General features: G+C 44.4%; 1 protein-coding gene across 1 annotated transcript; it reads right to left on the bottom strand.

Moving 5' to 3' along the window:
- Window positions 1-902: 902 nt before the first annotated feature.
- Window positions 903-10912, bottom strand: OSTM1 (osteoclastogenesis associated transmembrane protein 1). The gene is made up of 6 exons (XM_051792428.1): window positions 10554-10912; window positions 7577-7691; window positions 6020-6117; window positions 4853-5017; window positions 3873-4038; window positions 903-3566 (listed from the first exon to the last, which is right to left on the bottom strand). Exons 1-6 carry the CDS (start codon window positions 10887-10889, stop codon window positions 3511-3513), a joined length of 936 nt encoding a protein of 311 aa, XP_051648388.1. The 5' UTR covers window positions 10890-10912; the 3' UTR covers window positions 903-3510.
- Between the last annotated feature and the right edge of the window lie 3752 nt (window positions 10913-14664).

The following is a 14664-nucleotide window of genomic DNA, read 5'->3' as shown; positions in this document are numbered from 1 at the left end:
CTGTTTCCTCACCCAGGCCCACCTCCACCAAGAAGCCAGAGCATCCCCCTTCCAGCTCAGCTGCAATCAGGGTCCCATTCATACCCTCTTTTCTCAGAATATTTCAACCACCTGTGCACTTCAGCAGCATCTCCATCTGAAGCACTTAGTTCCATGTGTGTTTACAGACCCCCATTTCCACCCTCAATTACTCTCAGAGCCTCTGCTCCACTCATTAGGTAAATCGTCTGCTCTTCCCGCTTGCCTTTCCCCTGTGCTGATTCCCTTTCAAGCTTCTCCCCCAAGCATACAGGCAACCAGAACAGTCCCTAGTTTTCCAGCTGAAGCCATACGTCATGGACCAGCATTACAATTACCCCAGCCTTCCTGGAAGTCCCTTGCAAGGGATACACTGAGATTTAAATTTGCCTTTGAGAAATCCACATCCCACCACTAGTGCACAAGGCTCTTGCCCTCAGGCGAGACACCAGGCTCTCTCCATGGTGACGCACTGCACTGCCGTTTTTAAAAAAATCTTGCAGCCCAACAGCAATCCAACACCAACTCCGTGCCTGCTGACACTGAAAGTGGCCAGTGCAGGCAACCAGAAGCCTCCCCACAAAGACAGTAAGTTATCCCCACCAGCCTTACTCAGGCACACCCATCCAAGAAACTCCATTGCAACTAACAGGAGCCTTTCTACAGACTTCAGGAGGCTCTGACCCAGCTAAACTCCACCCTTTCTCAGCAGTTGCCATTCGTTTGTTCTGTAATTCAGCACTGCTTTGAAAACATCTTTCTGATGCTGTTTTCCTGCAAATGGAATAATGGGGAATAATAAGCAGGTGCTTCTGAACGCAAACCCAAAACAGCATGAGTAAAAAACTACTATAGATGAAGCAAGTAAGTAACCACACTGTTCATTATTTATCAATAATCTTTATTACAGCTGACTTTCCATGTTTAGAGGTTTCCTAGTAAGTACAAATATGAGTCAAAGTGCTATCCCACAGTAAGAAATCTTTATTTGCACAAAAGAGATACAAACAATCAGTATTTCAAAGTTTATGCTACTTAATATATATAATACTAAAAAGGCAAAAAATAAACCAAGATGAAAGAGTAGCAGCAAAAAGAATTCTATTTCTCTTTCAACACAGTCTCTGTGCTTCCACATTTCTCTAGTAAATAGAGTACAAACAGAATTCAATCCATTTATATATGAAATATCCTACCAAAAATATAACACTGTGTAAAGAAAGTTAGTAGTACAAAGTTTGGGGCAGGGGGAAAAAAAGAGAAAATGAGAAAATAGATGTATTATTAAAAATCCCAAGTGTAAACTTTGCTGCTGCTTTAAAATCAAAAACAAAAGTCACATGAGTATTTCCGTTTGGCTTGGGAGCGAGGAAAATAAGAAAAGCTGATTTTTTTTTTAAAGTGCTTAAGCACCATATCCAAAAGTAATGACTTTCAGACCTACTTAACATGAATGTGCTCAAAAAGCCACTGCTTACAGTATAAAAGCTGTCATTCTGAAATGCTGCACATTCAAACTGGCTTTATCTGCACGAATGAAAGATTCCTTTGAACAGCTCTCAATCATATGATGTCCCAAATCAATGTAATGCTATTAGAGCAGGCAGCTGAATTAAGTCCCAGAAAGTTGAAGTTTAAGAATAATAGATATAAAAAAAAAAAAAATCTTTTTTTAATTTAAAGGCAGCATGCCTCTCCCAGCCACATGAAGGTAACTTTATGCAATAAGCAAGAGAAACAGTTTTATGTTATTGTTGTAAGCTACCTAAAACAAAGTGACTGTTGATCTCGTAATTCACATGTTAAGTAGCAGGAGACAGATACTTCTTACTGATAAAACACAAAAAGGCAATTTTGGGTGGGACCAATTGCTAACACAGTATTTTACTTATTATTAAACATACTGTCAACTTGACTTCAAAATAAACAGTATGTCCTAACAGAAAAAAAATAAAAACCAATTATTTGAAGAGATTTAGGACTGTTTTGTTACACTGTTATATATTTATTTGAGCCTTAAAATAAAGGAAAAATGTAACAAAGCAAATCAAATACATAAGACAATTTCATGCGGGGTTTTGACAGACATCAGACACAGACTGCAAGAGAAACTTAAATTTTTTTAGCCATTTAGTAATGGCCATTATTTTTTAATCTCAAGGTTAGAAAACACATTTAAAAATTGGAGCAAAGACTCTGGCATTCATTAAGCCCAGGTACTGCTATAAATCATTTCAATCCCACCACTCTCCCAAATCAGAAATACAATAAACAAACGGAACTGGCAGTATTGCTGCAGCCACTGAATTGTGCCCACAGAGTGACAGCAGCACTACCCATTCCTGCAGTTATTGCACGAATTTCTCCATCAGCTTTGGAATTCTGCAAGCTCAAATTTGTTTACATCCATCTATTTCACAGGAATAATATTTTTACACTATTTCTTGAAAGTCGCCAATTTCCAACACAGTATATTCGTTGTCCTTCAGAACAGTTTTTAAGTTAAGAGAACCCAAAGGCGACTTCTTCCCTACAAAGTTCCTGTAAACACCTCTGTATTAAGCCATAGCAAGTTCTAGAACAGGAAATTCAGCATCTCCAGTGAATTGACTTTACCTCACTTCTCCTCTACAAAAACATTTCATAATTAAAAAGGAAAGGAAATGGCACAATAAAGACAGTGAAACATTGTAACCCAAGCAGACATGTGAAATAAACCTCTGAAAATATAGCATTTGAAAAGCAATTATTTTAGTGGTTAAAGTGTGCAAAAGACTAAATATGCCACCTGTTCCAGATATAACTGAATACTGTAGCCATCAATGATTACTATTCAAGTCCAGCACTGGCAGTTGTGCTGCTTTTGTTGCTGTTTTGGACACTGCATATTACCACTTTCTCTTCATTTGTCATGCCGTTTTGTTTGGGGTTTTTTTGTTGTTTTTTTTTTAACAGATCCCAGCAACGTGACTTTACAGTGGTATAGGAAAGATGGGAACTTTTTCTTTTTTAAAGGTTTCCGTCCATCCTAAGTCTGAATATTATGTGAAATTAAAAATAATGTTTTAAGCAGGAACATCAAATATTTTTTCAATTTTTGTCTGTCTATCAAAATCACCTCAAAAAGATTCAAAATCTCATGTTTTTGTGAAACAAATATGATGAATACAGGAAAATACCATGCAAGGAAAGTGTAGCTATTCTATTGATGAGAAGTACAAAAGCTTAGAAACAGAAAAACACCCGCTTCAGTCCAAGAGTGAAAAAAAACCCACAGATTTTTCAAAACCAGAGTCCATACAGTGTCACACAGCCCTGCCTTGTCATGTTTGTTAATACCCTCGCTTAGAAGTCAGACAGCATTTTGTTTAACTTGTGTTGCTCTGTATCATTACACTAAACCATAATTAACTCCTCTTTTGTGCCGGCCTCATTCCAACACAATTGTATCCACTGTATACCAGCAGCAGTTCTCAGGTTTTGTTTTGCAGCTCAGCTGTATTTTTCTTGGATGTTCACAAGACTGGCATTTGACTGGATGCGCTTGGCTAGAAAAGGAAAAATTATATGAAAATTAAACACTAAGAATTCCCTAAAACTAGTCTCTCCACTCCCTCTATTTATCCGACACAGACTTGCAAACAGCTTTCTGTTCACGTCCAGAAACTTTAATGAAAAGATACGGCTGAAGCTCTTTCCTGCCCTTCTTCAGGGGACAGCAGCAGACTAATAGTTGCTATTAGCGCCGTCAGCACAGCTGCAGGCAGATCTGGCTGGGCTCCTCTCCCACACGAGCCAAGCAAATCCCTGGCACCACCCAGCTCTTACAGTGAAATGCCAACACCACCACTTACGCAAAATGAGTATCCGTTTCTTCTGCTTTGAGTGAAGGAAGCTACTAAGATAAAAAACAATAGGTAGGAAGAGAATAAAGGATGAAACTGCGATCACTGGGACTGTATCGCTGCAGGGAAGAGAACAGTTGAAAGTCCTGCTCCAAAGCTTTCGAGTGATGTTCATCTAAAAGGAAAACATAAGCAAACCATGAAAGCAAGCACATGCATTTTTTTCTGTGCAGCATGGCATGGCAAACACTCAGGCCTCAAGACATTCAAGTGTTCAAATATCACCTCAGAAAACAGCACTTTAACAGAACTCCCCCCAAAACCAAGCAAATCCCTGGAAATGTAGAAACAGACAACTTAGACGAGGCCAAGATTTCATATCAAAACTTTTACAAGCTTCAAAAACACAACTATACTCAGATACACGCAGACATTGGGAAACAGGCATGTGGCAAAGAGCTCACTGACAGCCTGTGGGGACAGGACTAATCCCACACTTTTGACAAGCACTCCTTTAGCCCAGCCACTTAAACTCCCACAATATACAGAAGCTTTTTCCAAACATATGTCATCAGTGCTGAGGACCTCTAGAAACAGCTGCTACAATAAGGAATCAATTAATATACCAGCTAGAACAATAGCAGTAAAGCGTCATATTAAAAGCCAGAAGATTAGGAGTTGTTTTTTTTAAATCCATCCCTTTCACAGTAACAAGAAACGAAAAGTGCAGCTACTCAAACTGGAACACACTCGGGAGATCAGGAGCTTCAGTCACGCTCCTGCAGCCCCAGCTGAGGACAAGACCCAGCAAGGCAGCCCCACCAAGCTAAATTCCCGCCATGGGACATCAGCCTGCCAAAGGCACTGCTGCCCATACTGCCCCACACCCAAAGGGAAAAGCCAATCCCCAGCAAGACAAGCACAAATGGCTGAGATTAATAAAGATCCCCATGACAAGGCCTCCGTGCTGAGTCTTAATAAACACTTACTGCATCTTCCACGTCGATACATAAGTGTGCGGAGTGCCCAGACTCATCACTTTGCCTGTTCATCCTCTGCAAGTTGTTATACAGGTCATTCAACTTTGTGTAGGTTTCATTGCAGTTTTTGCACACTTCTGTGTAGTTATTTGGTGACAGATAAACGGTTTGTCCCTAGGGTTATAAAAATCTGCATGAATGCTGGTTTAAGGCATTACAAAAAAATTGGTTTGATTTGTTAGGTTGCTACTGCTATATTGACAGGGACAGATGGTGCCATACTGAGCAACCCTTTTCATTTGCGGCCTTCAGCACCTCCTGAACGCAACACAATGCACTCAAAAACAAAACTACAATCTCTGAAGATATTTCAACACAGTCATGGCTGTATCAGCAACCCACTGACCATGGGGTTAAGTTCTAGTTTAGACACTTGAAGCGATCAGTAGGCTGAAGAAGGCCTGTAAAATGAACAAGGCCTATAAAGGCACATTTCCTAGAAAGCATTAATAACAAAAGAGCAGTTCCCTCAGAGATTGTCCCGTACCCATCATTTCCCATTTCTACTACTGAATGATCCCGTAACTTGGCCAGTTTCTGATTGAAATGGAACATACACAGTTTCTTAGGCTATACAGGGCATTTTCTCTTAGGATGATTACCATATTTATTTCACTAAGGAAGATATATTTGGCCATATTTGCAATATGGCCAAATTTTAACTACTCGTAATTTTAAGAGTCAAAAGAAATGTTACAACAATTTAAGGTATCTGGCCTTTCCGAACTAGTCCACATTATCAAAAGGATATTTAAAGACTGAATTTCTACGCCAAAACACAACAATTCTACAAAGAGAAAGAAAAAGAGACTTGCAGCATGCACACATGATATTTCTTACTGTATAATTATCAACTACGGTGAATTCAGAAATTCTGATGCAAAGTAGCATTGCAATTACATACAAAATGAAGTCAAGGTAAGTATCAGTTAGAATTAATTTTACGCTCTCAATCTGTAAACTGCGTTTTACAGAACGCTGTTTTATCTGCCTACAGTTCACAAACTCAGCAGCAGTTTATTTGTCTGGTTTGTATCTGCAGTTTATTCAACATCAATAAGATTTTGGTAGCAATTAGAGGATTTAGAGCTTCTCTCAAATACACAGCATAAATACCTGAAGGTTATGTTCAAAACACGTCAGAGATTTATTGAATAAATCCAGGAATTCTTCAGTAGAATTTGATAATCCCTCACTGTTATTCTTTAAACAATCTGTCAAAGAGAAGGAAAAACATCAGGATATTCTAATTCCTAACATTTCCACAGCTGGCAAGCCCCAGACACTCCACTCCTGTAAAAAGAGCTCTCGACCATAAAGGACAGGTCTAGTCAACACTGAGATTCCTTATCTGCCTGCCATTGATGTCTCAGACCTGCTGACCTAACTCTTTATCGAGAACACTTTTCAGAATTAATTGGCCTTGATTAAGTGAAAGATGAAGACTATCATCAAGAGCTTTCTGAAGAGGGGGACTGAATTATCTTTGGACTTTGAGATAAAACAAGACATTACTTTTATTTTCCAGTCTGCAAATCTGGCTTTGCCCAGCAACAGTAGCAGCCATTTTGTGCACCAGCAGTGGAGATGAAACAGTGAGCACCCAGGAAACAGCTAGACCACAAACACAATAGTAGAAATCAGAGTGTAGATTATTATTCTTTAAGAAAAGAGCTGAGCTTTTCACCAGCTTTGAGGGGAGCTCTGGGGCTTTCCTCCCAGTCACAGGCTCAACCCTACCATGTTACTGCTTCCATCCATCCTACCTTGCTTCAGGTGCTCTAACCAGCCAGAGCCTTGAAAACAAGAGTATTTGGGAATTTAGGTGTTCAGCAACAGCATCATGAGAGCAAGCCAACATCCTAGAAAATTCTTCTGAAAGAAGCAAGCATCAGCAGCAGTGAGGGAAAGCATTCAGCTAGGCACTGGGTAGGCAGCACACAGTCCACAGGTTAAGCATGGTAGGACAGCACAGTCCACAGAGCTGCTCCTGTTCTGCCTTTCCAGCCCTCACAAACGAAAACAAACTCTTCTGGGCTCTCAAGGGATTCTGCAGCAAATCCAGCATCTTTAACACTCAGCTCCATAGTGGTATTCCCACTCTTTCCTAGTGCACCTGTTAGTGCAGGGTCCCACAAAGCACACCAGGGGAACAGCAAACAGCCATAGTTTAGCTGTTAGCACAGCACAGCAGCACCAGCACTGGGACGTGAGACGCAAGTATGCACTTGGACACTCTCCACCCATAAAATGAAATCAAATCATGGCTGTGGAGGCAGATACTGTTCAACATGTAAGCATCCCAGAGTTAATAACTTTCCTAACAAACAAGGAAAAGATTCTTATGCAAGTTTTTTTAAAAATGGAAAGACAGACAAAAAACCACAATGAAGCTAAAAAAATTCTCCAGCAAAGTAAATCACAAGGAAAACTAGCAAGACTACTTTTTGAAAGATTAATCTAAAAGAAATATTTATATAACAACTAAGTTTTCCAACAGATTACTGCCCTCAAATTTTGGCCCTTACAGAAGAAAACCCTCTTGGAGTGGCTATAGTTTAGGATTTGCATGTTATCTACTGATATTCAAACAAATAAGTACAATTCTGACCTGTGCAAATTCTGGGGCTAAGCCATAACAGCAGCACAAAAGCTACAGAATGAGTCACATACTTGCACAGTTGGCTGCCTCCCAGGTTTCATTAAAGAACTCCGAAAGGGTCACAACTATCTGCAGCCTGTCTGAGGTCAAGATGCTTTTGGCACAATTGTGGCTCTCAGAAGAATTCTAGAAACAAAAGGAAACAACAAAAGAAGCAAACAAGTGTTAAAAATACAAAGGGAAAATTTTGAAACATAGTTTGCACAAGCACAGCTAAACAATCACACAACGCATCACATCAATATTTCCAGAAAAGCAGAGCAGAACTGATGGAACAAAAATCTTCTGATCCTCCAACTCATACTGTGAACAACACAGCTTATTGCAAGTGGTCTCTGCAGACCTACTAGGAAATGTACACAAGTCAGTCAAAAATACACGACAACATAAAAAGAAAAAACAAGCACAAGACAGGGCCTTCTCTTCCGGGTGGCTCACATTCATCAACTCCTGGGCTGCTACCACAGGAGCCAGCTCAAGGCATGTGCAGCCAGAGAAAAGGACAGAGTTGTTCTCATTAGACAGAAGGAACAGTTGAAGGAGCTGAAACAATGGAGTGGTCTCAAACAAACCAAACCCAAACAATAGAAACAGCCTCCAAAACCACTGTACCAATGTACTCTACCAACAGCAAACTTCCCCCCAGTGCAGCAGTACCAGGAACAGTCCTCTGCAAAGCAGTGCCTGCGCTCACTCCCCCAGGCCTGTGGCCAAGCTGGGCTCTCATCCTCCCCACACACAGGCACCAAGCTCATCTCTCTCAGTGAGCCACCCAACACCTCACAGCAGGCTCTGGCACAACTCATATAGCAACTTATTCTCTGGACCAAGCTCGTAAAAAAGTGGAGATAAATTATAAAAGCAGTTACAGAACAGGAAGTCTCCCAGTCAGAATTCAGATACGGAACCATGACCTCCAGTCAGCTGACTGCCATGCTCTAGCTCCTGGTTTCTGGCTGCTAAATTGACTTAAGCACTTCTCAAAATTGCCAAAGCTGCCAAAAGCCTCTTTGATAAGCAACGTGGAACATAGAAAAAAATAATCTCTTTAATGAGAAATTTGTTCCTTATGGAGCTTTACAAGAGATCCACTTTCTGCCTCTCTTTGTTAAAATGGGGTGGGGGCTGGGTTAAATAAGACCTTTCCTTTGGAGGCTCAACTGTAGAAGTCAAATATTGCCACATCTGGTAACTCCCACATTCACTGACTTTCATTTCTACTGAATTAGAGAAGACAAGAATGTTGCTTATCTGGGAAACTCTGGTTGCTTCACAAAGGCTCTAACTGTGAAATTTCCTCACCACCTGGGCTCATGAGTAGGAAAAAACACTTTACCAAAACTGAATCAAGTAAACCTAAATAATTCCTTATGTATGTTTGCCTAATTGATTCTTTAATTAGCATAGGGAGGAGGATTTTACATTTCAGAGATGTCCAACACTTAAGTTGGCTGCCCTTGTCACACTGCACTCTAACTATTGTTAAGATAAAAACATCAGATACCTGACCACTTGTAATTGTGGACTGAGGTTGCAAGAGGTCATCTCCTTTATTTACTTGGTTAGTTAATCCACATACAGAAGGAAAGCCAAATGTTCTCTCGTACAGATTTGTCTTCCAGACCACAGAGTGGACCAGTCCTCCCAAGCTGCCAGTATTCAAGCACAGCAGCTATAATGTGTTCATACATATTCTAAGTACTGGAATATGTTTGGCAGCCTATTCCTAGCCAAAATATCATGCTAAAAGTACCCAAGAGAATTGCATACTAAATTTTTCCCTTTCACACTACCTAGTCACTGGTACAAACAGCTTCCATAAGAGAAACAGATAAAATAGACTACATGTTTGCAAACTAAAACACGAGACCAGTGGCTATATATTTGCCCTGGAAAGGGCAATTACCAAGAGAACATCCATGCACTTTTCCAATACAAGCACTGGGGTGGTGAGGAGAACCGGGCAAACAACCCAACATCACCCAAAAGCAACACTTCCAACAACAGGTAATTAAGCTGTGAAAGGCTTTGCAGCTGGACACTGCAGCACCTGAAGTTTCCCTGCATTTAAAAAGCAACAGATTTTTCTCATCGATGGCAATTCTAAAGTTCGGGATTCAGGAATCCCAAGACTGGAAGCACAGTCCAGGGTACGCACTGCTATAAATGTGCTCTCTTACCAGGGCACCCACTTCATCACAGATCAAAGGTCCTTTGGTCTGATCCACTAATGTCATCCTCGCATCGTCCCAGGAACTAACTTTTACAAATGGATAAATTGGGTGAGAACACAAAAAACAAGCCATGAACCACATCCAACACTAAGAAATGAAAGGAAAAAAAAAAACACCGAAAACCAAAACCAAACCAAAGTATGATCAAAGTCTGAAAACCCAGCTTCAGCCAAGGTTCTCCCACCAGGAGGGTGCATTGACTCCAGCCAGTGCTCAAGACTTCTAGTTTGCTGCCACACACTCCCATCACCTTTGGAGCCAAGAAAACCATGACATGGCTCCTTACAGATGATGTGCATCACTCACCACAGTTTCACAGACCATCCATTTTCCAAGAAGTGTCAGGCAACTAAGCTCTGGCAGTGTTCCCCATTAGTGCTATACGACATGTAAGCCAGAGCACTGCTTCAGCCACTGCTACAGCAGCAAGAACAGCTCAAGTTTTTCCACTTGCACAGCTTTTTTCTGCAGGTGGAGCTACTTGCCCCTGGCCATGCCAGGAGCTGGCTACACGGACCACGCCACCCCACAGAGCAGGAGGTGGCCGTCACTGGCAGCAGCGATTCTCACACATTCCCAGACTCTGCCAAACTGCCCTGTGCACCCCGGTGAGGCTTCTAGCTTGCCTTCCCGATGATCCCACCTCCACCCGACGTGCTCCGGCACTGAACTCCCACGGCTGGAAGCCTCAAGAGAAGGGCCTAGGCCCTCAGCCCGCCCCGGTAGCCCCGCACCTCCCTCACCCCGGACGCACCCCGACGGCGCGGGCGATGCTGCCGTACAGTGTGAGCAGGCGGCGGTAGAGCCCGTGGCAGCCCTGGCACACCCGCACCGGGCGGGCGCGCCGGCCCAGGCAGCCCGTCAGCGCCGCGCAGCCCTCCGCGAAGGCGGCCAGCAGGCTGCGGCACTCGGGTTCCAGCTCGGGCAGGTCGCCGGGCAGCCCCGCGCCCCACAGCTCCTCCGCCAGCCCCTCCGCCGCCTCCAGTGCCGGGGCCCAGCGCGGCTCCTCGGCGGCGGCGGCGGCAGGGCCGAGCACAGCGAGCGCCAGGACAAGCAGCAGCACCCCAGAACAGCACTGCGGCGGCGCCATGGCGGCCTCGCCGAGGAACCGGAAGTGCCAAGCCGGGAAGGGCCCGCCCCCGCCGCAGGGCGCCGCCGTTCATTGGCCCCAGCGGGGAAGGGGCGGGGCCGCAGGGCGGGGCCGCAGCCGGCCGGCCCAGGGGCGTGTCCCGGGGCGGGGCGGGGAGCGGCGGGGGCTCGTCCCGGCATCCCGTCCCGGGATCTCGTCCCGGGACACGGCGCTGGGGCGTCCCCAGGGCCGGAAGCGGGTAGGGGCTGTACCTGTGCCCGGGGGATGTACCTGCCTCGGATGCGTCCTGCTCCGCGGGAAGCGCGGTGTCTGTGCCGTGCGTTTCATCTATTTCACGCTCTCTCCCACCGCAAAGGGAATCGAAGGGTATCTGCGGTATGGGAAGTGACTTTAAAATATGCTGAAATACAGCAACAATTAAAAAAAAAAATAATCCCAAAACAGAGAAAGAATTGATGATGGAGAAATAAACTGCAACTTTCTGCAGGCAACGTATTTCCCGCATCTTATCTGAAGCTGGACACCTTTGTTCAGGTACCACCTTTGTTGGTACCTAGCTCCAAACTTCCCCGTGGCTGATTCAGATTTAAACTGCAGCCACGAAAGGAAAACTCTTCTGCTCAGCTCAGGAGAAGAGAGTAGAGCAGTAGGTAACCCCTTACTGAGGGTTGAAGTGCCAGGCTATCTGGCAGGACCTTGACCCCATGCCAGTCCCGTCTGACTAAAATTCTTTTCAGCCATTTCCATGGGCCTCCTCTGACTGAGTCTGGGGTTTATAGTGCTCTGGTCAGACACACCAGAGAGACAAAGCAGAGCCCTACAATTCCATAGCATGGTCCCTCCAGGAATAACAGAGCCAAGCAGGAATGGCCCCATCCATTTATTGCAGCCGGTTCAGTACTGCACACATGGCACCGGTGACAGTAGACATTGCTGGCTGACGGTGCCACAACAGTGGCAGCTGCCGGGAGTTCATGACTGTTTGAAGCTCCCCACACACCCAGTCATACCCAGCTCCACCAGCTCCACGTCACCTGGCCCACCCAGTGCTGACTTGTGCCAGTCATATTGTAAATGTCACGGCCTGTAAATATTCAGGATAGATTTGTGAAAACACAACAACAAAGGCAATAAAGATGCCATCAGGCAGTCGAAGAGCACCCAACAGAAAGCATCTGACTTCTCTGAGTGGGCTGAATGCCTCAACTCTGAAGAACTGGCTTCCAAAGCAATGAATGAAAACAAATTAAAAGCACATCATGAGTTTGACAGAGAGAAATGTGAGAGTTGATCAAAAAATTATCACATTTCCTGTACTTGCAAATGATCAGGGCAAGGGCCCTGGGTTGCATCCTGGACCTTCCCTGAGTGCCCCTGCCCCGTCTCCGAGCAGGTCCCACCCAGGCTTTGTCCAAAGCCAGACAGTACTCTCTTGCACGGGGACTGCTGTTTTGGGGACCATGTCTAGCAAGGCTGCTACGTGTGGAAGCCTGAAACTGCTTAGCAGGATGCGTGTGGCCGGGTAGCCGCGGGGCCAGAAGATGGTCACCTTTCCTTAGCTCGCTAGCAGGGGTGCAGCCTCAGCACCGACAAAGCCCGGGGCGGCGGTAATGCCTGTAGCAAGCCGGCGCCCGCATCCCGGAGACGGGAACAGGGACCGGTTGCCACCCCTAAACTACCCTCGGCCCAGCCGGCGACCAAAAAGCCCCGTTGTCCTGCCACAGGGAGCGGGGTGTCCCCGCAGTGTGGACCCCGGACACGGCCGGGCTGCCCGCATCCCCCCGGGAGAGGGCAGCAGCACTCCCGCACATCGCCCACCGAGGGGCGGCGGGGGGCTAGAAAGGGCCCTCGGAGTGTCCCATACAGCCCTGACAGCAACTGCATCCCGAGGGAGCAATGGAAAAACGCCCCGGACTGGTCGCTTACCATCGTCACCAGAGGCATCCGTCGCGTGGGTCTGCACGGGCACCGGGAAGGACCGGCTGGAGAGGGTAAAGCTGCGCCTTCATCTTCGCAGGTCAAGGAGGATTCGTTTTCCCACGCCTTGAGAAACTTAAAAATTCTCCTGCGAGAGAACGTGTTCTTCCTCCGAGTGGAAACTGGTCTCGGGGGGGTGGGGCGAGGGAAAAAAAAAAAAGGGAAAAAGGAGAAAGAAAAAATATTAAAAAGAAAAAGGGGAAGGAGAAGAATTAAAAAAAACCCAACAACCAAACTCAAGACTTTCAGATGAAATCTCCAAGGCATAACGGGAGTATAAACATTTCTAGCATTAATAAATGCATTGCTGTAGACCTCTAAGATGTCTGGTCATTAAATGCTTCTCCTTTTTATCAGTAATAAGCATGATCTTACAAAGTAAAAATAGCAAGTCACTAACTTTTTCAGCTGTGGTTCAGAACCAGGGCTTGAAGAAGGCATGGACCCCTTCTCTGATAATAGATGAATTTTGTTACCAGGCAGAAGTGGTGACATTACCTTTCCGCTCAACCCTGTCAAAGGGGTTGTACTCACAACTAAAGCAAGCAGAATTTGGCCTTGGCCTGCAAATCTCAGAAATATCTAAGAATATCAGAAACCTTCTGAGGTTATATAGTCCCAATTATTCTTGAAAATACATCCAAGTGTTTCAATACCTGCCCTGACTATAAGAAAGTACGTCATTCAGCAGGAGGAAGAGTCTTACCTTAACAGTGCAGAAATTGAACACAGCAAAGGAGTATTGATTTCTTATGTCATCTTGTTGGATCTGTAAAGACAGCAGTGTGAACCAGAGAAAACTAACAGTTTGAAGCTGATCCCTTCTGATCGTCTCCCTGTTACCTTCAGTATTCTTTCTCCTGGTTTATGCCACTGAGAGCTGAGAACTGAACTCTTTTTTCAAGTTTTCTTTTTATCTTTAAAGGATCATGGCTTGGATAAAGCATTTTCACCAAAGAGCTGGAAAAAGAGGATCAGACCATAAATGTCAAAGTAGTGACAGAAAATTAAGTGATGACTAAGAGAAAGGGGTCAGGCATGACTGGGAGGCTGGGTGCTTGGAGAGTGGTATTGCTTCAGAAAGGGAGACTGGGGCAGGCAGCAGCTCAGAGGGCAGGATGAAAGGGGAGAAAAGACTCTGCCTCCAAAGTCAAAACTGCAGTACAGAAGACAGACTACTCTTCATCTGAAATAGAGGCTGGTAAGAACAGGGAGGTGTGAAGGTTATCCACAGAGAGCTGTTTCTGGCATTGTGGAAATGGAAATCTCTTGACCAATTTCATTGCAAAGATGACAAAGCTTAACATGAACAAAGGATCAGTGTATTATATCTTCTTTGCACAACTATTCCCTGCCGATGGAAAGTTTTTCTTCCCCATCTCCATTACAGTTCTGCATGTACCTATTAATTCACAGGGCCAGTGCTGGCTCCCTTGTGTGCTGGTTGTGACTGATGTCAAAGCCCAACAGCAAGTAACCCAATGACTTTTTTTAAGATTCCACAGAGCATCAGAAAGTGGTCCAGAAAACAGTACCACATATGTAATTAATAATTAATTAATTAATTAATGCATCTTCATCACACCCATGACAATGAACTTGAGAGGAAGTAAATATGTTAAATAAACTCGTCATGTTGAGACATTTTTGGTTAGTTGCAAGTCAAACTCATCCTGGCAATACCATACAATGGTCTGAGCCAACTCTTATTTTCAAGGGTTGTGTAATCTTAGTTTAAAAGCAGTTGACAAACATTTATCTAGCTGCACCATTTCTGACCAGCTTGAGCCACTGTGCC

Source organism: Manacus candei, unplaced genomic scaffold, assembly GCF_025592945.1.
Source record: "Manacus candei isolate 608988 ecotype Guabito, Panama unplaced genomic scaffold, ASM2559294v1 h1tg000034l, whole genome shotgun sequence".
NCBI classification, from domain to species: domain Eukaryota; kingdom Metazoa; phylum Chordata; class Aves; order Passeriformes; family Pipridae; genus Manacus; species Manacus candei.
Note: the sequence above shows the minus strand (reverse complement) of the source record. Positions and strands in the feature narration are given on the sequence as shown.

Coding starts and splice junctions, on each gene's coding strand:
- OSTM1 (XM_051792428.1), bottom strand. CDS start 10,889: ATGGCGCCGCCGCAGTGCTGTTCTGGGGTGCTGCTGCTTGTCCTGGCG. Junction 6,118..7,576: donor GGAGGCAGCCAACTGTGCAA/GTATGTGACTCA, acceptor TCTCTTTGACAG/ATTGTTTAAAGAATAACAGT. Junction 3,567..3,872: donor GAAACGGATACTCATTTTGC/GTAAGTGGTGGT, acceptor TTCCTTTTCTAG/CCAAGCGCATCCAGTCAAAT.